Source organism: Sipha flava, unplaced genomic scaffold, assembly GCF_003268045.1.
Source record: "Sipha flava isolate LNK unplaced genomic scaffold, YSA_version1 249_pilon_pilon, whole genome shotgun sequence".
Taxonomy (NCBI): domain Eukaryota; kingdom Metazoa; phylum Arthropoda; class Insecta; order Hemiptera; family Aphididae; genus Sipha; species Sipha flava.
In genome coordinates, this window is record NW_020272898.1 from 185,720 (window position 1) to 207,638 (window position 21,919).

Below are 21,919 nucleotides of genomic sequence, written 5' to 3' on the forward strand. Positions count from 1 at the left end.
TCTGATCATCGTTGTCTGTATAGATAATCAAAGGCCAGAAATACAACCAAAGTGTAGACTGGTGGTCCTTTGGCATTCTGCTGTACGAGATGTTGGTTGGCAAATCGCCATTCAGTGGTTGTGACGAGGACGCCTTGTTTTGGTCCATATGCAATGAACAACCTCAGTATCCGCGGTATTTGTCGGTCGACTCGAAATCTGTTCTGGTAGCGGTAAGTCCTCGCGTTTTGCATTTTTTTTTCTCTCCTCATTCTCAACTATTTCATATACCATGGCCTCTGTGTTCAAATATGTAGTTATTAGAAAAAGACGCTACTAAACGGTTAGGTGCGTTGGAAGCTAATCATTCGGCCGACGACGTGATGAGGCATGCATTCTTCAGTTCAATGGACTGGTGTAAACTGGAAAGACGAGAATTGGAACCTCCGTATATGCCCAGGGTTGTAAGTGTTCAACATAATATCTAACAACACATTATTCTATAGTTTAATCGTTGTATGTTTTACTGTTTTTATTAGTACCATCCGCTGGATACACATTATTTTGACAAGCATTTCACAAAAGAGAAACCGAGACTGACACCTGTTGACAAAACCATACTTCAGTCAATGGATCAGTCTCAATTCGATGGGTTTACCTATACAAATCCAAATGTCACAGATTTATAAGCCATTAAACGACTTAGATTTTTTGTATAATTATAATCACATCTTATAATTTTTATATTTGATAAATTCTTATTTTAATTTATTTATTTTTTTTTTTTTTGTGTAAAACTAAGCTCAGTCAGTACAAATAAGATTGATAGAAAATGTTCAAAATGTGATACGTAAACATAATGATATTCTCACCACTTTTTAATTTGTATTTATTTTTATTTATATAATTATTGAGAATCACTGGAGGAAGAACTGCTACTGTCTGTTGACATAACCTCAACATCTTCAGCAACATCTTTAGAATGGTTTCTAGTATCTATGACGCCACTTCCAACTCCTAGGTGCATATCACCGGTTGAATGCCAAGCAAATTGATTCTGCTGGGAGGTTTGACGATCTAAATCATATATTATTTTAAATTAATGAAAAAAATAAAGAAATAAAATACTGCTATAAATATTACCTAACAGTAAGACTAAGCAATAAGCAATAATCGTGAGATAAATGAATATGTACATTGTTGAAGAATTAGTTTTTCTTAGTATTAGAATTTTTAATTTTTTTTATTTATGAAAGCTACAACTTACAACTAATATAGATCAACAAAGAATTCATTTTATTATAGTGTATTTCAGAAAATTTAAAATTTTATCACAGTAAATACAATTTAAATTAATAATATTTATTAAAGCGAAACAATTTATAAAAGTTTTAAATAAAACATATATTATATTTAATATAAAATAAAATCTTGGATTATAAATAATCCATATAATATCAGAAAAATTAAAAATCAATACTTAAAATTGTTTAAAAATTTAATCTATAATTATTAATTTTATTATATTGCAAATTATAATAAACTTAAATATATTATACAGTCTACTTCTACTACTATTCATACAACTTGAAAATAATAAAATTAGTTCAAAACTAAGATAGAGATCAAACAATAATTAATACATATATTTTAAATATTAAAATGGAAATAAAGAGATTAATTGAATAAACAATGTGGATAATAAATCTCTGGAGCACCAAAGTTAATATAATTTAGTCTATACAATATACAGTAGAAACAGTTTACTCGTATAATGACACCTATTGTAGTGACATATCGGTTGTAATGACCTTAGATTGAAGGTCCCAGAAATACTTCTATATTGTATGTATTAATTTGTGCCGGTTATTATGATGTCTGTATAATGACTATAATGTATATTATTTTTAACATATACGGATGTTATGACGGTTATCTTTTGGTTATATTTAAAAAAATCTTTTATCTATAATGACTTCATTATCGAAGGTACTATAATATACAATTACAACCAATAATACCAAAATAATTTCATCGTTGTGTTTCATCTTCAATTTTTATGTTGTCAGTGTACGGGTAATTGTCGTCAGCTTAACCGTGTTTTGAGTTAGTGTATTGAATATAGTAAAGTTGTAAAATGAGCAAAAAATTCCGATATAGCTAATGATTTGGGCGTAGGTCACTTTACGATTTCTAACATGTGGAAAGCTTGAGACAAAATCGAAGTGTTTCAAAACGAAAAACTATCAGTTAAGAAACTTCGAAATTGTGCACATACGGATTTAGACACGGTTTTATTACGATGGTTTAAAAATCAAATAAATCTATGCATTCCAATGAATGGACCGATTCTTCAACAGAAAGCTAATGAATTAGCTAAAGGCCTTGGTAAGTACGCATAATTTTAATTGTTCCACTGGTTGGATTCAAAGATTTAGATCGAGGCATAATATTGTGTTTTCAACAAAAGTGGAGAATCAAATTCGGTCAACAAAGAAATTACACATAATTGGTTCGAAAAAGTATGGCCTAAATTACGGGAAGGATATATAGATGACCAAATCTATAATGCATATGAGACTGGACTCTTTTACAGAATACTTCAAAATAAAATATTAAAATTTAAAGAAAAAAATGTTCAGGTGGTAAAATGTTTAAAGAACGTCTGACCGTCATTGTTTTAGCAAGTATGACTGGTAAAAAAAATGACTAATTGGGAAAGTCCGTAATCCGCGAAGTTTTAATAACATCAAAAGCAATTGTCTACCGGTTAAATATGAATCAAATTCCAAAGCTTGGATGACTGTAATACATAGATAATTAAACGCTTTTATCTCTACTTTTTTTTTTTTTTATATGAAATATGTATGTAATAGTATACGTATTTTTTCTACATTGAAGTTACAAATTTTTTTCGTCATTTTGGTAATAATGACAACCAGTTATTATGACCTAATTTCTTTGGTCCCTTGAACGTCATTATAAACGGTTTCTACTGAAGTTAATAAACCAAGTAAGCCTTTGTAAAATAGTTATGACCATAAACAACTATTTAAATTATAACTATTTATTGAATTGTTTCTTTCAGAAAGCCTATAAAGATCACAAATAAAAATATCTACAATTTTGTGTAAAATTAAGGTAGACACACTATTTGAAATTTAAACCTTATAAGTTATTAATAAGTCTACCTTAAACCTAATAATTTAACATAAAACTGTGGGTTTTAAATTGTTGGCACTCATGGGTTTTTTGAAATTAACGATTCAATTGTTTATATATAATAAATGTAAAACATTATTTATAGTAATATACCTATTTGATTATTTGATCGCACCATATCAGCCAGACCTTGAGGTTGCATCATATGCCCATTGAGTGGTAAATCACTTAATCTACCCAAAAATCCCATTCGCATTTCAATATCTGTAAAATAGGAGAGTTGATTAATAATCGATTAAACAAACATAATTCAGAGAAATATTTTAGTTATACCAGTTGGATAAGGTCGACGTGCATCACCAGGTTGCCACGTAAGTGGTGCGCACACAGCGTTTGAAGCGCTAATTCTATGGGCATATTTTATGAGGTCTTCTGATGAAACTGGATGTTTACTCGCTTTATTGATAGATTGTAATTTTTGTTTTGCTTGAAATAATGCTGTTGCCTAAAAAAAACCAAATAAAATTATACTTATTGATATTATCAAAAAAAGAGAAGTTAATAAAATGTTACTTACCAATATGTTTTCAGCTTCTTTGAAATGTTTTTGCATTTGGGTGATATGTTGGTCTTGCGTTTCTATTTCTGCTTTAATTGCATCAACCTTTTTTTCCACATCTGCTTGGTGTTCAGCAACTTTTAGTGTAGCCTTTATTTCATTATCTGTAGCTACAAGTTGTTCAGTAAGAAGTAACTGATGTTGAACATTTATCTTTTGTTGCCGTGCAGCACTCAAATTTTCAATCAGTTCCCTTAAACCATTTTTGAATATTTAATCTATGTTTTTCCCCACTTCAAAGAAACAAACTAATTTGAATGGTGACATTGATTTAGGATTCAATTTTATAAAGTGTAGGACAGAAAAACATTATTATAGACATATTTTAATGTTTCAATATTATCTCAGTAACATGCTGTTTATGATAACTAAAATATATTATTAATTTATTAATAATGTTGGAATATCAATACACCCAATCAATAAGGTTAAACTTGCAAATGTTAACCGTTTAATAATCAGTACATAATGTGAGGCCAACGGATATTGTGAGCAACAAATACATAGTAGGAAAGGAACAAGATAATGTTAGTATACACGGTCATCCAAATATTCGATCAGATTGTTTTGAATTTAAAAAGAAGTCGACAGGAAATAACAGAAATAATCTAAACCGTGAAGTAACGGAACAAATGTGGAATATAAGCAAACGGTAAGTAATCAAATCTACGTGTTGTATCCGCTCACAGACAGATATACAAGCGCAGATCCTTCAGGACTAAACGTGTTACGTTTTCCTAGTTACCTGCTCAATAGTTCGAAGTCGTCGAGCAGGCCGAGTAACTTGTCACGGGTGCTCGTGTTGGCCGACATCTTTGTTTGTGGATCCGGTGTCGACGGACGTGGGCAATTGAAAAATCTTAACGAGAAACGAGCAAGGAAAACTTCGGGCGTTTGGCGGTCGCCGACCGGTACGGATTAACGAACAGTCACAGAAAGGCAAACAAACGAACCGTAATCGTTATCGTTCGCAAACATTGATAGCGTACGGTTAGTTGTGCTATAAAGTATGAAGGAGCGTCTAAACCACAGATTTATAATAACACATGTTATTATTTATCTGTGGTCTAAACACAGGAATGCACCTTATACATTCTGCGCATGTGTGTAATATAATCATCACTATCATAATGTTAGGCTGTTATCAATATATTATATCAAATCACTAAAATACAATAATTATAATATTATAATCATATGAGTTTTGAATCAAACTATTCAAAATTTGAACATACTACATACGTATTTTCCTTTTTTTTTTGTGCTTCGATCATTTCAGTAAATAAATCATTATACATACCAGATACATTTGAAAAAACAAATCAAAACAGCAATGACATTTTATGTTGCATATTTTTGCATATTTCGGAGTATAAGTGCTATTTTGTTTTTTTTCGCTTTTTTTTTGCTTATTTTTGGATTTTTGTATGATTTTTTTAAAAAAATGTTAGTAGCCTAAAAATTTTTTTCTTAAAAATAACAAGTAATTATAGTCATATTAATTGTTCATATTAGTAATTAATTCGTGTTAATTAATTTTTCTTCTTATATAACGTATAAGCTCATGGCATAAGTATAACACAATAGTATTACTTTTTTTTTTATAAGTAATACAATAATATAATAATACGTAATGGTTGTTAAAAAATAATATATAAAATATGTAAAAATATAAAAGTATCATATAAATCAAATGCAATGTCAATATGTGGGTTGTTTACTTTAATAATACACATTAATACTTTTTTTCTATTAAATATTTTTTAATATATTTACTCTCTAATTTTATATACTTCGTAATGCACAGTTTTTTTTTTTTTTGTAGTGTTGTATTTTCTTATTTTGGCTTCTATTTTTCTCTCAATTACAAACCTTTACTTTTACCATAGCCTAATTTAGATTTTAAAATTATATGAAAATGTATTTTTGAATAAAAAATAAAAATATATTAATTGTATTAGGTCAAAAAAATTAAATATTACGTTAAAAATAGTGGTTGGGGAGAATGCAACTAATAGTAGGAAACATTTTAATGATGTTCACTGCTTCAGATTTTCACTTTTTCACCGAAAAACTTTTTCTTATTAACATAAATAATTAATCAAATATAGTAATAGTACATTTCATTTTGACAGTATAACAGATAATTGTTTAAACCACTCTTATAAATTGAAATCTATTGTTGTTAAATTGTGTATATTTTTCTTTGATATCATCTGATTGTTTTTATAATTTTTTAATTATTTATAATATCAATGAAATCCAAGATATAAGTACAGATTTTTATAATATTTGGGTCAAATAATAATTCTTACAATTTTAATACTGGAACACTATAAAATCAACACATTCTTGAATTTATTCAAACATTCACTTTTCTATTAACTATAAGTTTAATATGAAAGCAGTATACGTTTACTGGTGGTTGAGAGGGGTTATAGAACCTAACAAAAATTTAAATACATACTTTTTTTTATTCTTTTATAGATTACAATATTATAAATAAAAATTATTAAATTTTGAATAAATTATTATGTAGATAATTACATTAGTCACTGGTAACCAAGACTCATGCAAAGATTATATTATTATAATAGATGATAGTAATATCAATAACCAATAAAAATTAATATACAGATGCACAATGTTATACCATTAATTACGTCATAGTAATATAGATGGAGACAAACAATCAATCACCTAAGGGAAATAATTAATATCCATAATCAAAATTAACACATTTAAATTTTATTTTATAGTTTTTCACAAATTGCTCGAGATTATACCCGTGGATTTCCAAAATAATGATTAGTATATGGCATATATGTAATATACTTAATGGGAATACTATAGTTCATCAGTCATGTACAGAACATCAAATAATTAGATCTCAGAAAAAACAAGAAATATTGTAATTAAACAGTAAAATATACTTTTAACATAAAAAAAATAAGTAATTAGTATTCATAAATTTCACATGAAAATTAAAACATAATGAATTCACGGTAATTTTATTATAATATAAACAAATAAGTAACTAGTCTAAGTTTTAACTACATTTATATGTTCTCCAAGGTATTAGAATAATCATAGAATTTAAATACATTATATTTAAAATAAAATAAACAGATTTTATGATATAATGCATTTTATTCAAATACGTTCAACAGTATAACTATTAAACATAAAAGTGTTTGTATTCAAATATATTAAAACTACAAAATTATCAATAATGCACTTTGTGATTAAGTATTAAGATACATATAATGACTTTATGTACATACTGGTCTTGCAATGAAGGATGAAGTTACTAGACTTATTCAGAACTCTGAGCCTTTTTTTTTTCTCGGTATTTTTTACCTTCTAATAGTCCTCGTCTTTCTTCTTCTAATAGTCTTTTCTTGACTTCAGTGATTACTCCAGTTCCTACTGTAACACCAGCTACACGCAACGTGAATCTTTGTCCTTGTTCCAATACCATTGGTCGGATCATTTTTAACTCAACACTAGAACAATGAATTTGGTATTTATCAATCAAACAATTAACCTGTCGATTTATCACTAAGTACTTACGAACAATCTTCCCCGGGCATAACCATTTCTTTGCCTATAATGTTCAATTGGCATGCACAATCCCAAGTTTTTGAATACATTTGTAACTGCTGGTAAGGTACAAGCGGTTTGCCATTTCCACCTTCATCTTTGTTTAATACATACACCTGAGTGGTGACAAAGTCCTGCATTTTTACTGTACCTGGTTTAGCTAACACCATGCCACGTCTTAAATCATCACGTTTCGTACCTTTGATTAAAGCGCCTAATTGATCTCCAGCTTGAGCTTCCTCAAGAATTTTGTGGAACATTTCAACACCTTATGACATGCATAACATAGCTCAATTACTTTATATTTATTTCAATATTAATAGTTATACAATGCTTACTATATATTAAAAAAAAATTGCTTCATCAAAAAAAAAAAATATATATATATATATATATATATATATGAAAAAATTGATAAATTCCAATTAATAATATAAATTAATTAAATTAAGAAGATATGAATTGTAAAATATTTGAATTATTAATATATAATTTATTAGAGACATTGAATAGACCAGAAGTTCTCAACTGGAGGTTGCACCTCTTTAGGAAGACATGATAAAATTTCAGGGGGCATGAAACATTTTTAAAAATAAATGAAATATGAAAACATTATTTATAATTGTTTTTATATTTAAAGAGACAAAATTAAGTAACAATTTATTGAAACTACGTACTGTTAACCCTCTCAATTTGTATCTAATTAATAATAATAAATTTGAAATTTAACATTTAAGAAAGTGAATATAAAATAATTTGTTTTAATAGTTTTAAATTATATTTTTTTCATAACAAATAAATTCATTGAATATTAAAAAAAACTTCATTGATTTTCATATTAATCTAATAAATAACATTAAATTATACAAATTTATAAATATTAAACATAATTAGATTTAATTCTGAGGGGAGGGGGGCGTGACATCATAAAATAATATGAAAGGGGTATATGCCTCAAAAGATTGAAAACCTTTGGAATAGACTATAAACTTGAGTTTCAAATAATTTTTATTAAAAATTTGACACATATATACTCATATTTATAATAATTAGGGGTGGGCCGATCCTAGAACTGATACTTGGTATCGGCCGATATTAATGATATCGGAAATATCGTTATCGGTTTATTTTCAAAACAGATATTTGAACCGATACCGCAAAACTACTTGTGATTATAATATCAGGTATCGGTTTTATTGATTCGTGGTATTGGATTAATTTTAGTATCGATTCATGGTTTTGCCAAAAAAGTTGATTTTTTTATGTAATATATTAAAGATCAACTTAGTTTTTACTTGTGATTATAATATCGGGTTTCCGTTTTAGATATTGGTATATCGGGTATCGGCCCATCCCTAATAATAATCTTACTTCAACTAGTATGAAATTGAAATTTTAAGAATACCTTATTAATAATTAAAATTACCTGTGATCATAGATTTTATAACTTTATTATAACCAACAAATTCACATTCATTTCCTTTCTTAATTATACCACGTTCTAATCTACCAGTCACTACAGTACCACGTCCTGGAATAGAGTAAACATGTTCTACTGGTAGCATGAATGGTTTGTCTAAATCACGAACAGGTTGTGGAACATATTCATCAACTTTGTCAAGTAATGTTGCAATAGCTTTTTCACCTTTAGATAAAATATGATAATTAACTGGTTAACATAAAAAATCAAATTGTTAGTTTTATTACCAATTTCAGGTTCTTTTCCTTCAAGTGCACACAAGGCTGAACCTTTAATAACTGGTAAATTCTCTCCATCAAAACCCATTTCAGTCAATAATTCTCTAATCTCCATTTCAACTAATTCAACCATTTCTGAATCAGCTGCATCTATTTTGTTAATAAATACAATAACATGAGAAATTCCTATTTGCTTAGCTAATAATAAATGTTCTCTAGTTTGAGGCATAGCACCATCAGTTGCAGCTACTACGAGAATAGCTCCATCCATTTGATTTGTTCCAGTAATCATGTTCTATTTAAAAAACATGCATATTACAATACTTAAAATGTTGAATAAGTTTAAAAATTATTTTATGTACTTTGATGTAATCAGCATGTCCTGGACAGTCAGTATGGCTATAATGTCGAGCTTCAGTTTCATATTCAACATGAGCAACATTAATTGTGATTCCTCTAGCTTTTTCTTCTGGAGCATTGTCAATATCAGCATATTGTTTCATTTTGGCCATTTTTTTAGATGATAAAACTAAAAACCAAATATTATTAATGAAATACTGTTTTTATTGAATAAAATGTTAGGAAATTAAAGGTAGTTTAAAGAAACATAAACACAATTTATACTTGCACATACTTAAAATTATCAAAAATAATTCATTTTTACTTCAAAATATAAATGTATACATACAATTGTAATATGACTTTTAACCTTGAGATTGATAAGATGAGAAATAAAATAAGTTAGACATTTATTTTTATGAAAAATAATTTATATTTTCATTGTATATAATTAAATTATTTAATTTATTACAATCGTTAGCTAATTTAAAATCTTATCAGAATTCAGATAAAAAAATGTTATTTCCATATTTATTTAAAAAAAATTATCTACCATTGTACCATATTATTTTTTAAATTTTTTATACTTTTAATTGAATAGTATGAATCTGTTAAATCAGATGATGATTCTTGAAACATAAACTAATAATTAATATTTGCTCATATAATACTTTGAAAAGTATTATATTTATATTTTATTTAAATTATTATTAAGATTAAGTATAAATTAGTAATCTAATTTTTTAACTATTTTATACTTTAGGGATTCTGTCCATACATTTAATATATAACTGATATCACCTTTAGTAATGGCAGCTGTGAGTGTAGTTTTTCCATGGTCCACATGTCCAATAGTACCTATATTACAATGGGGTTTAGACCTCTGGAATACTTTTTTTTCTGAAGGCGCTGCATACATTCGAGCTCGACCTAAGACTGGACCAACACTAACAGCATTCTGCTTGCGCAAGATGTCATTCAAGCACCTTTGCAGGGGAACATTGTACCTCTGCAAGACCAAGCGGTTAATACGGAAAATAAATATATCAAAACCGGGGAGAGGATAGATACTTACGTGTAAAGTCTGAAAATATCTGTTCAGATGGGCCGGCGATTTGTTCTTTGGTACTGGAAGGGACAACAAACAAATAAATAACCAATGGCAAGTAAAAACGCGACTCAATAATGATTCGTTATGACTTACGTGTGTAGCATATCAATTTGCCGGTTTTCAGTATGGTAGCCATAATTTCGAGGATTAAGGACTTTAAAGTTTAACCACGTTTATTAATTCACCAATTCTATCTTTCTAGGAGTCCTATTATCAACGATAATAAAAGTCGGCAAACCTATCGGCGATATTGCTCATTTGTTCGGTTGAGGCAATGGCGAGCTATAGTGGGAGGGGTACACACAGGGTTGCCCGGTGTGCATATGAATTATCGAGCATGTGATTTCAAAATGCCTGGAGGAAAAACTTTCAGTCATATTTTCGTCCATGGTTGTGTTGGTTCGAAACGACGATGAACTGGCGGCAATCGGTGACATGCGAAAATGGGATTTTACAAAATATTTTCGATTAAGATACATTGAATAATTAATCTTTGCTTACGGTTAGTTAATTTGTCACCGTATCAACTTGTAGTAGATTAGAATAAAAATCGGAAATCAACTTGAAGAAAATCCTGAAAACCAAAAACGTGTGCGTTCTAAATTAATGGAGAGACTGGGGATATGGACCTATATATTGACTTGGCATCCAAAGAGAAGACTAATAAGTAAGTATGTGCAGAAAATACTCTAGTTTTAGCCCGACATTTTTTCAAAACAGTTTTTTTCCCGTTTAAAATATATATTATATAAATGTATGTATATTTAATATTTGTGCCGTGGGTGATTATATGACAGTTTTAATGTCATGGTGCAAATTATGTTATTTGTCGAAAGATGCTCTAACGCAGAAGGTATGGTTTGGACCCTTATGTTCAAATACCGTAATTGCATCGGTTAGGTTTATTGTATTACTAAGTCGTTTTCAAAATAAATGTCGGTACACTATCATCTATATTATAGATTCTATAATAATGTATTACCTATATTAGACATTAATGTAAAAACGTTTAAAGTACAGGTTAGGTTATAGGCACTTCAACCAGTTAAATTTGAAAACAAGCCAATAGTAATAGCTTGGAAATCGTCTATAAAATACTTAGGCGTTATTCTGGGTAAAAAAAAACTCAATTGGAGGCCATACCTAATGGATAAACTCCAACAAGCATCCCAATGCTTAGGAGTTATCTTCCCAATAATAAATAGAAAATCAACTATAAGTAAAAAAAAATACTCATTTATGTTTACAAACAAGTTTTACGACCTATATTTTTATCGCATGCTCTATCAGGGGTAGTTGAGTTAAATGCCATTTGAATAAAATATAAATATACCGAAACAAAATACTTCGTATAATAACAGATATTCTCTGGTGTGTACACAATAAATCACTGCACAAAGACTTGTTAATTCCCACAATTGACGAACACATAAACTCAATATCAAACAGATTCTTTCATTCATTTATAAAGTAAAATGGAGTCATTAATTATAATTTTAACGTAAGCCCACTAAAAACTTGTCTATCCTAGAGAGGAAAACCCCACGATTATAAAGAGCGACATACCCTATTAACTACAACCTATGACCAGGGGTGTGTATTTTTGAGGGATGGGACTGAGGTATTTTCTCCGAACAAAATTTTAAAATTCAACAAATTAAAAACATAAATTAGAATTGTAGTGAACAATTTTAATTTTTATTGCACATTATAATTTTTTGTAACATAACCAATAGAGGGCATTTGGGAAGTATTAAACAAAACACAAATTTGGATAACCGGAACATAATATTTAATGGCAAGTTCAGACAAAGATCTAATGAGATACATACATATATATATATATATATATATATACAGAGGTCTATAATTTACAAAATTAATGAAATAAAATTCCTACATAATATTAGAATAATATATTACATTATAATAATAGGTACACTTCATAATATAAAGAATTTGAAACTAATAATCTACAAAATAATGATATATGAGCTTCCAAAATTTACATTTGTAGGGTAAAAACAAATTAAATTTTTTTCTAAAAATTCAGAAAAGCGAATGAGGCCTCTTCAGACTCTGCCTAAATCGAAACCTATTGAACATACCCTGATGAATTGTCTAACTTGAATTATATTTGTAATATTATTCTTATATCATTATCTAAATTAAACTTATTATTTTGATACACATTTTATATATTATTATATTGTAATTATGAAAAAAAAAAAATGAAAAAAATGTATAAACACATCAGTAGACTTAGATAGCAATCTATCAAGGAATATTTTAAATGAATAAACTATATAAAATAATTACATTGATATGAAAGTGAAATATGTATATAATTATAAATGTAAATAGTAATTAAAATAATAAATTACTTATAAAAAAAATTCTTATATCTTAACAACTCGATAAAAATATGATATGATCTGATATGATTAAATACGGTTTTGAATTTTTTTTTAGTTTTTTTCATTTATTTTATGTAAAATTAAAATTATTTCAACTCGAGTGTTGAAATAAATCAATTAGTTAATTTATATATTACGTTTTCACGTATAAAACTAATGAAATTACTGTCAAAAAAAGCAATGGGTTATTTCACAACTTTATTATATCACCCGATGTAAATTATTTACTTGTGAACTTCTAAATTATACCACACGGTCATACTGATAAATGCAGCGTGCGGTTATATTGAAAGTTTCGTGTTCATTGTTCATCTAGTTGTGTTGTACCTATACTGCTGCCTGATTATGGCAGCAAACTGGAATGACAGCAATCGTGCACAAAGTTAGAAAATGACATTAAGTTTATTTTAAATTGTTTAATAATTCTCGGTTTTCAATTTGAAAAAGGTTAGGTTAATACTATATATATGTTCGATCGTCATTGTTTTCGAACATTTTCCATTTAGTTTGACATTTATATATCTAGACATAGTTTATCTAATGAATAAATTAATGGTCTATATTACATTATAGAAGATACAATAATTATTGTTTATGTTCGGCGATGGTAAATATATTGCAACGAACGGTAAAATACAATAAACGATAAACAATAAATATAGAATTTCTCATTGCGTATCAGATACAGTCACGGTGCTAGAGTTTGTGAAGCTCTGGGCAAAATAAATGTTGGGTCTTATAATTTATATTAATAAAATATTTTAAGTTCAGTTAAATCAGAACCGCGGGGCCTTAATAATAATTTAAGGTGCAGGGCCGTGGGCAACTGCCCCTATTGCCCACCCCCTCGCACCGTCCCTGATCAGGTATAGCTTTATTGAAATCTTTCTATGTTATCTTGGGTACCAAATATGTAACTATATAAATAGCGAAAAAAATTATACCTCTATATCAGAAAATTCACTTAAAATAATTTAAATAACATCTGTTGTTTCATTAATTAACTATATAGACTTATAACTTTTGTGATTATACAAATCTATAATTTGTTGCTGTTGCTACTTATACTTACCTTTTGATGGATCAGTCTAGTACTTGACTTGGAAAAATTAAAGAAGGGGGACTCTGTTTGCTTAAAAAAAATTGCGCCCCCAAAATTTGTTAAGCGTTATAATTATAACATAATAAATAGTAGAGAGACGCTCAAATTTCTAAAAATTAGAAGGGGTATACCGTCCCCATGTGTCCCCCCGCAAGTCGAGCACTAGATCAGTTATGAGAGTAAATATAGATTCCAGTTTCAGAGTTTACATCTATTGGAACGGTTTCAAGTTTAGAAAAAAGAAAATCTTGAAATCTTGACTTTTTTTTTATTTAAGTAAAAGGAAAATGAACTACTATTTATATTTTCGCTGCTGATCTGTGGTTAAAATACCGAGGATAAGATAACATTTCTTCATTTCCAATAATATGTTCTTTATAGTAAAGAGCGTTGAGTATAATGAAATTAAAAAAGTAGTGAATCAATAATGAGGTACTGTACTAAATACTGTTGGGAATTTTAAAGAAATAGGTCATAGGTGCATTATTGGTAGTGTTTGATGATGATAACTGAGGCGAGTGAGTGCTACTTAAAAACCACTTCATTCGGAAGGACATGCTATTATTATCAGTGGTGCACTTACAGGGGGGACGGGTTCTATCCTCTCTAGGGCCAAAAAAAGTGATGAAGTAATATTTTAAAATATTTATTGTTATGCTCTGAGCTAAGAGTATATAATAGTGGTAATAATTTATGATTGTGTTATCGTTACGTTCATTAAAAAAATGCATGTTTGCATAAATATAAATCGATAATTAATTTATTCAACTATTTTAGTACAAGCTTTTAAGAAAGATGCATGACATTATATTTATAACAAATTAATGTTCGCTCGTACGGGTATAACACTCTACCTATGTCTTAAAATTATTGTATATCTTACAAAATAAGGAAGACATTTTAGGGGCTGGGATTATAACCTGTTAACCCCCCCCCCCCTCACGGCTACGCCACTGCCTTTAAGTATTTAATTATTGAAAAAAATAGGTATTTATAAATAGGTAGTTTTTGGAGTGCATTATTTTTATGAACCTTTCCCTCACAGCAAATCTGAATGTACGCCATTGATTATTATTAAGTCTTGCACGTATCCACAACACCAATATTTGAAAAAACAAGGATAATTCATCTATACGGTTACGCATTGATACGGTTTGCCTATTTAATCGATTTTCTAACCGTTGTGGATTGTAATAATATGGTCTGCTAAGAAATCAACTGCAGTTTTATTAATAAATCACAATTTATTATATTATTTTGAATTTATACATACTTATACATATATTCGTTTTTTAACAATATATTAGGTGTAACAATCTTCTATCTTCGTCAATGCCATCGAATTAATGAATAAAAGATTGATTTGTAGTAATACACGATGAAAGACTATACGAGTATAAAAAACAACTAAACTAATGTAAATTTATTTACCTATTTTTTTTCATTTTTCTTTTTCTTTTTACAAAAAAAATTATTGTTGATATATTTATATATAAATTAATATCTCTAGTTAGGACCGTGCGTCGTACCTATGTCGACACAACGGCTAAAGTATATAATAATATTTGTTAAGTTAGATATATATAAAAATAATTGTTTAAAGCGTTTAACAAAATGTTCTCATTCCAACATATTAAGACAATAATAGTATAATTAACATCCTTTGATAGAGCTTTTGCTTTCTTCGGCTGTGCCTTTGGTGTTCCTGCTAAACAAATACAAATCACGATGGTTAAATGTAGTAAGACTAATCAATCCCAAACCATTTTATCTAACTGCTATTTGATTCAAACGTTAATATTATGAATAAAAAAAAATAATTACTTCGAGTTAAAAGTCCGGGTCGTTATTTTGCATTGGTACCTTCCCTTGGTGTCCTTTTGGTCGATCATTTCTGAAATAGGAGAAAAAAAATAATAATAAATTTATAGATCATTTGATCCCGGAGTATTCGATTCCAATATGAATGCGTGTGCATTGTAGCCAAAAGTTATTTCGACTCACGTTTTGCCAAAACATCTGAGGGCTTAGCGTTGCGGAATTTCATCGACGTAGTCGTTTGTGTACAACTCGAAACGTTACCGTAGTACGTCGGATGAACTTTGTGTTGCATGTTCGTTTTCGTGACATTTTGCTCACGGCTTTGGATTCTATGATGAAAGAAAAAAACTATTAAAAAATAAATAAAATTATTTATATTAAATAAATACGTTTTTATAGTATTAACGACTCTAACACCCTTTCAAAAATTGAAAATTTATGGAGTTCCGAGAGAATCACTTTTATTCCACCCCACTGGCGGTAGTGCCTACGTAAACGTATTTCGAAGATAAATAAAAATTATAGTTACTTTTTAGTAAAACTGGCAGTGGTCTTGGTGGCCACACTGTTGGTGGTCTGTTGCGTTTTAGTTTTTCTTTGAATTTTTGGTTTTACTCTTTGCACCTCGTCCACGGCGTCGTCGTCAGACGAACTCATTTCATCCAGGTGCAATAGCGCCTCTCTGCTGTTGGCTCTTTGTAGTAACCTGGCCGCTTTCTTTTTGTTTTTAAGTTTCACCTCTGAGTTGTCCGGCTTCGCTTTCGGCTCATTATTCGGCAGCTGAGACTCGTCATCCGTGTACCCATTTACCGCCTTTAGTATCTCATCGGCGGCCTTATTTAGCTCTTCCAACACCGATACTTCCGTGTCCACCATCGTCTCTTTCCGGTTCCTGGTCGACTTGTACGTAGTCACCTTAGATTTGTTGAGCTTTGGGCCTAGGTCTTTGGGCATGTTTAGCCAGCTGTCCCTACCCGTGCTGAACAAGTCCTGTGTCTGTTTGTTTGCTGTCGATATTACCGAAGACACGGTTACAGCTTGTTTATCTTTGAGGCGCTGGCTGCCGGCTCGGTACCCTATATTACCATATATAGACTCTTTTTTTTCCAGTTTTTTTTTCTCGTTGCTCACTGGTTTCGGCTGCACCGTCATAGGAACCTGAAACGTCGGTTAAATAATGTACATATGACGGTGTGTATAGTTAGCACGTTTGATAACTACAATAAGATTTAAATCGAACACGATGTTTATTGCGTTTTTAAGTAAAACGATTCGTATAATTTTTATTATTCGTATAACCGGAAGTCATGGCTGACGACTGAAATTTGAAAGGAGACTAAAATTACTTTATAGGATATTTGTGTGATCCAAGATGAACAAAGTTCGAAAGCAAAGTATTCTAAACTTAGTAGGGGTGTAAATAAGGTAGGAAAGAAGGGGTGTAGCTCTCAAATCCTTATAAAATTATTAAGTAGGATTTTTAACCTTTGTTGGCTGTAAGGAAAAACATAAAATTTAATATTTTATTATGAATTTACTATGATAACCAAATCATTGTTAAGGAAATGGTACATTTTATTGTTTGTACTTTTCACTTTTCACTTTTCACGAGTGTGACATCCGGTGTACCGTTTCAGACAAAATTTTAGCTTGTCTCCACCGATAAAAAACAACCATTTCAACAAATGTAATATAAATAAATGTAATCAATTATATCATAAATATTATCAAAATCCTTAAATATGTTTTTTGGAGGTGATTTTTACTAAAAATATTTAATCCTCCTTTCCCTTTACACAAAGTAAATTCATAGTTATGCCACTATGATGCCCGGGAATTGGACCACAATTAACCTTTTTTCAAAAAGGTGTACGGTAATTGGGTCATTACAGTTTTATATTTATAACAGGCAGACCCGGTGATTGGGCCACTATTGTTGCCGAGTCCTTTCATTTACATTTTAAAAACAATTTTTATATGTCACATCCCAATGTTCATAGTTTTTTAAATGTTTTATATGGGGTTCAATCCGAAGTATATATTAAAATGAGAAGCATAGGAGCGATAAAAGCAAGAAAATGAACTTTGATTTAAATTTGTAAAATTGGTAAAAATTGTTATATGTTAGTAAAATTTTTAATATCATATTATTTAAAAAATAAATATATTTTTATGCATTTCTCAGAAAAAAATATTTATGATAATTATTATTATTTGACTAATTTTATTGACTTTTTATATTATATTAAATTTGTGAATCCTGCGTATGGCATTATTAAAAAAAAAAAAAAAAAAAAAATGATTGTATTTTATGCATTATAAAAATAATTATTAGTTAATAAACATTGTATATTCGTATATTTTTATGCTGTATATTTATGACCCAATCTCCGGGTACAATTTAAAAATATAGATTTAATTTGTGGCCTAATCTTCTAATGTAAACAAATATTTTTAACGAAACAGATAGATAAAATGTAACCCAATTATCGACCACCCTGCCACTAGTTTGAAAACCTATTCCAGTTACAATGATAATCAATATATTGTAAGATGAGCGGGCAATCATGTAGGTTACCTGTTTTAAAGACACGGTGGTGGATATTTTGGCCACCGGCACATCCGTTTTGGATATTTCGGGTTTCGGCTTGGTGACGTTCTTACGATTATCTTGTACGATCTTTATCGGCACCCGTTTGCTCGGCTGTTGTTTCTGAAACGAATCGTCGAACTGGTGTTTTACCACGTGCGTGGCAGTCACCACCTGTTGCTGGGTGGTTTGCACACTCACCGGTTGAAATTGTGACCGTTCGGCAGACTCCATCGGTTTTTCGTGATTTAACAAGACCGAAGTGACGTTTGGCACCACTTGCAGGGTCGATTCGTAGGATTTGACGTCCAATTTGGTCAGACGGTCATCTGAAAATTGCATAAATAACGGCATGAGCTGAGTTGTGTTTTATACTTGGTTACAGCTGTTGTGCATAAGCCTAATTAGAGAGACCATTACGCACAGCTACGGTCGAACGTTGGTTTAAAATTGCACATTAACTTCTACACTACTTATACTATTACCGTTTGTACTATAATACTTCTACAACTACTTCTAAAACTTATACTACTACCATTGTACTAGTAACCCTAACTACTACTACTACTACTACTTATACACATACGTAATAGGTATTTTTACTACTTTACGTACGCACTACTTCCACAAGCGTATATGTATATAGTGTATATAATATCGGTGTACCTTGAGAACAATTATGCGATTGTTTGATATTTTTTTTTACGGTAGATATGAGCTTTTTGAGATTTTCGCAATCTGAAGGTACGTCATCCTCATTAGCACAGTCAGCGGTCATCATGTACGACCTCACCTCTTCGTCAGCCTTTAAACTCTCCTCACTAATCTCGTCGGTGCTCATGAGATCTTTGGCGTACTCGAGCCGGCCGTGGATTTCCTGGTCGTGCTGGCGCACTTTGATGAGCGTCACGTGTCGATCAGCCATGTGATCCACGATCTGTGCGTCGATGGTCCTACTCAGGTCGTCCAAGGCGCCGATCACATCCGGCATTCCGTCGGCCACACGTTCGCGCTTGATGTCTGCGCAGCTCTTGAGCAGGTTGTATTTGCGAGATGCCGCAAGCGCCGGGTATGATTTGTGGCCATATCGTGGCCACGACGTACTGCACGCCGCCTTCTGGAACCGGCCCTGCATCTTCGTGTTCATCTCTTCCAGGTACGTGCTGGGCTGTTCCGCACGTAGCCTGGCCGTGTTTAGCACCAGCGACGTGGACGACAGCCGTTCCGTGGCCGTCCGGTCGCCGAAGCATTTGGAAAACGTGCATAGGTTCACTGCCGGCGCCATGTTCGTCCTGGTGCCCATGTTGCACGTACCACTGCCGCCGCCGATGCGCACCAACAATTTCTCGTGGCACTTGGTCGGAGTATCTGCCCGATAACATATTATGACAACACATGACAATATATGACATACACACCAAATGATGCAACCACGCGACCCACTCGTTCTACTACACATGCGCGGAGCAGCATGCGGAAAAAAATCGATTTTATACGTATGCTATAGAATATTATAAACCAAGCTATGTACACAGGTACGATATTATTATTATTATTACTATTATCATGTGATACAAAAATGTAAACAACGCCACAAGCTACAGCCGATAGCTGAGTATATATTTTAAAATGAACGAAAATAAAACGGATTCCTTGTATTGGCGTTAACAATTTTGTTCTAACTTATTTTCTGTACGTATCATACTGTCTGAAGCGGATCCAAAAGAAGGTGATTGGAATGGTTGAAAAAAGAAAAAGGAAGAGGCGCTCTAAGAAAAAAAAATATTACCTATCTGTGTATGAATATTTGATACTTTAAAAAAGACTTAATCAAAATAAATGTATTTAAAATGATCTATAATGCATCGGTAACATCATAGATTATAATTAAGTTTTCATCACAAATGAATTTCCCTTTCTGCCTCACGATACTATGGTGTGGATTTGCCCCTGAATACTTTGCTGCAGCAGTGTTTGCGCTTCGGCTACAGCGGACAATAACCAAAACCCATTCCAATAATATTAATAATAATAATAATAATAGTGTACACAAAATTCAAGCCTAAAAATAGTATATTATTACTAGGGCCTAGAAGTTCATGTATTTGCATGTTTTTAATGAGTGCATCAAAAAGTTACTATATGAGCTACAAATTTGAATCATCATCTGACGAGTTTAAAAATGAAATTTTAGTTTGCATATTTTCGTATATTTTGAGGTTTTTTTTTATATAAATGTGCATATTTTAGAATAAAATTGCATTTTACTGCATTTTATTGAATTTTACTCGCCATATATATATTTTTATTAACATTTCATGAAAATGTTGGACTTTGAGTATATTTCAAAATATATTTGTTAATAAATATGTCTTTATAAAAACGTTGCCAATATAAAATAAAAACCTGTTTGAAATTATTGGTCGTACTTTAATAATTTAATATTGTGCAATTACTACTTTACATCCTGATAGGCGATAAGCGGGTAATACTTCTAGCTATATTTAATTAAAACCTTGAGAAATCGACAATTCTTATATTCTCGAATACTCTGATAACAGATTCGAAGAACTATTATTTGGGGAAGCATTTAGTAGGTAATTCCAAGTATTCGTAATATGATTTAATGACTCGCGATTGTTGTGACAGCACGATACAAAAACGTTCTGAGAGTCCGAGCACAAGGTTTAGTCGTGTGCGATCTGTAGTATGGTTTTTTATATCGGTTTCCAATAATTATAAAATGCCAAAAGTCGGATGAATCGAATTTATAGTTTTTTTTTTTATTTTTTTTTTGCCTTAGTTAATAGAATTTATAATTACGTGGCCGAATTTAGTGAACATATATTTGCATCCGATGGAGTTGTTTTATTTTGTAAAATGTGCTAAATAAAGGTGAACAATGACAAACGTTTTTGCGTAACTCAGCATTTAAAAGCTGAGAAACATGCTCGAGCTACTAATCGCCAAGTTAAAAAAAAAATGTTCAACGTAACCGCTTATTACGACTCCATCATCACGAAAATTTGATTTTAACAAAGATTTGTGCAAAGCATTGTTAAAATCAAATATTGGAAAAATTAAGCAACACCCATTTTCGATCGTTTACAAAATAATAATAATTAAATTGTGTATGTTTTTCCTCATCTTTTAATTATTATTTTGACCAAAATTAAAAATAACTTGAATTTAAAAAAAAAAAAAAATTGCAAATTTAACGCATATTTTAGTGATTTTAAGTGCATAATTTGATAGTTTTTAGTTCACGAACTTCTGGACCCTAATTATTAAAATATAAATATTACTACTCATAATATTACAAACTACCATTACTCTACTATAACTGCTGATACTACTTCTACAACTATAACTACTATTACTACTAATACTACTAATATTACTACTAATTTTACTGCTACTATTACTACTATTACTACTACTACTACTACTACTACTACTACTACTACTACTACTACTA

The 21,919-nt window shown here is 30.3% G+C and overlaps 4 protein-coding genes across 10 annotated transcripts in view; 1 reads left to right on the top strand and 3 right to left on the bottom strand.

Moving 5' to 3' along the window:
• The window catches only part of LOC112684422 (putative protein kinase C delta type homolog), a 28,646-nt gene extending 27,896 nt beyond the window's left edge, over window positions 1-750 (top strand). For all 3 annotated transcript variants that reach the window (XM_025555959.1, XM_025555960.1, XM_025555958.1), the window contains 3 exons: window positions 24-212; window positions 297-443; window positions 519-750. In XM_025555959.1, coding sequence (XP_025411744.1) covers window positions 24-212; window positions 297-443; window positions 519-668 — 486 coding nt within the window. In that variant the 3' untranslated portion in view covers window positions 669-750. The remainder of the gene's footprint in view (window positions 1-23; window positions 213-296; window positions 444-518) is intronic.
• On the bottom strand, window positions 470-4,573 carry LOC112684423 (mediator of RNA polymerase II transcription subunit 4). Of its 2 annotated transcripts, none has more exons than XM_025555962.1 (6): window positions 4,506-4,573; window positions 3,719-3,953; window positions 3,475-3,646; window positions 3,295-3,405; window positions 852-1,056; window positions 470-582 (listed from the first exon to the last, which is right to left on the bottom strand). In XM_025555962.1, the coding sequence occupies exons 1-5, from the start codon at window positions 4,571-4,573 to the stop codon at window positions 887-889; spliced, it is 756 nt and encodes a 251-aa protein (XP_025411747.1). In that variant the 3' UTR covers window positions 470-582; window positions 852-886. The 2 variants fall into 2 exon arrangements, with proteins under 2 accessions (XP_025411747.1, XP_025411746.1); XM_025555961.1 differs by having other exon boundaries at window positions 470-637.
• A 2,317-nt stretch (window positions 4,574-6,890) lies between these two features.
• Window positions 6,891-10,789, bottom strand: LOC112684396 (elongation factor Tu, mitochondrial-like). Its single transcript, XM_025555902.1, has 8 exons — window positions 10,605-10,789; window positions 10,476-10,528; window positions 10,202-10,409; window positions 9,424-9,590; window positions 9,071-9,356; window positions 8,790-9,008; window positions 7,334-7,631; window positions 6,891-7,266 (listed from the first exon to the last, which is right to left on the bottom strand). The coding sequence occupies exons 1-8, from the start codon at window positions 10,645-10,647 to the stop codon at window positions 7,077-7,079; spliced, it is 1,464 nt and encodes a 487-aa protein (XP_025411687.1). The 5' UTR covers window positions 10,648-10,789; the 3' UTR covers window positions 6,891-7,076.
• A 4,534-nt stretch (window positions 10,790-15,323) lies between these two features.
• The window catches only part of LOC112684405, an 88,820-nt gene continuing 82,224 nt past the window's right edge, over window positions 15,324-21,919 (bottom strand). Inside the window, exons 8-14 of one of the 4 annotated variants that reach the window (XM_025555924.1) lie at window positions 19,108-19,809; window positions 18,643-18,770; window positions 18,430-18,564; window positions 16,381-17,009; window positions 16,035-16,180; window positions 15,855-15,924; window positions 15,324-15,738 (exon numbers count right to left, since the gene is read on the bottom strand). In XM_025555924.1, the coding sequence (XP_025411709.1) occupies window positions 15,684-15,738; window positions 15,855-15,924; window positions 16,035-16,180; window positions 16,381-17,009; window positions 18,430-18,564; window positions 18,643-18,770; window positions 19,108-19,809 (1,865 nt within the window). In that variant the 3' untranslated portion in view covers window positions 15,324-15,683. Of the gene's footprint in view, window positions 15,739-15,854; window positions 15,925-16,034; window positions 16,181-16,380; window positions 17,010-18,429; window positions 18,771-19,107; window positions 19,810-21,919 lie in introns of all 4 variants that reach the window. The other 3 variants (XM_025555923.1, XM_025555922.1, XM_025555925.1) reach the window with 3 other exon arrangements.

Coding starts and splice junctions, on each gene's coding strand:
- LOC112684396 (XM_025555902.1), bottom strand. CDS start 10,647: ATGGCTACCATACTGAAAACCGGCAAATTGATATGCTACACAC. Junction 10,410..10,475: donor GATATTTTCAGACTTTACAC/GTAAGTATCTAT, acceptor TTGGTCTTGCAG/AGGTACAATGTTCCCCTGCA. Junction 9,009..9,070: donor AGGAAAAGAACCTGAAATTG/GTAATAAAACTA, acceptor TTTTATCTAAAG/GTGAAAAAGCTATTGCAACA.
- LOC112684423 (XM_025555962.1), bottom strand. CDS start 4,573: ATGTCGGCCAACACGAGCACCCGTGACAAGTTACTCGGCCTGCTCGAC. Junction 3,954..4,505: donor GACTTCGAACTATTGAGCAG/GTAACTAGGAAA, acceptor AAATGGTTTAAG/GGAACTGATTGAAAATTTGA. Junction 1,057..3,294: donor GCGATCAAATAATCAAATAG/GTATATTACTAT, acceptor TATATGATTTAG/ATCGTCAAACCTCCCAGCAG.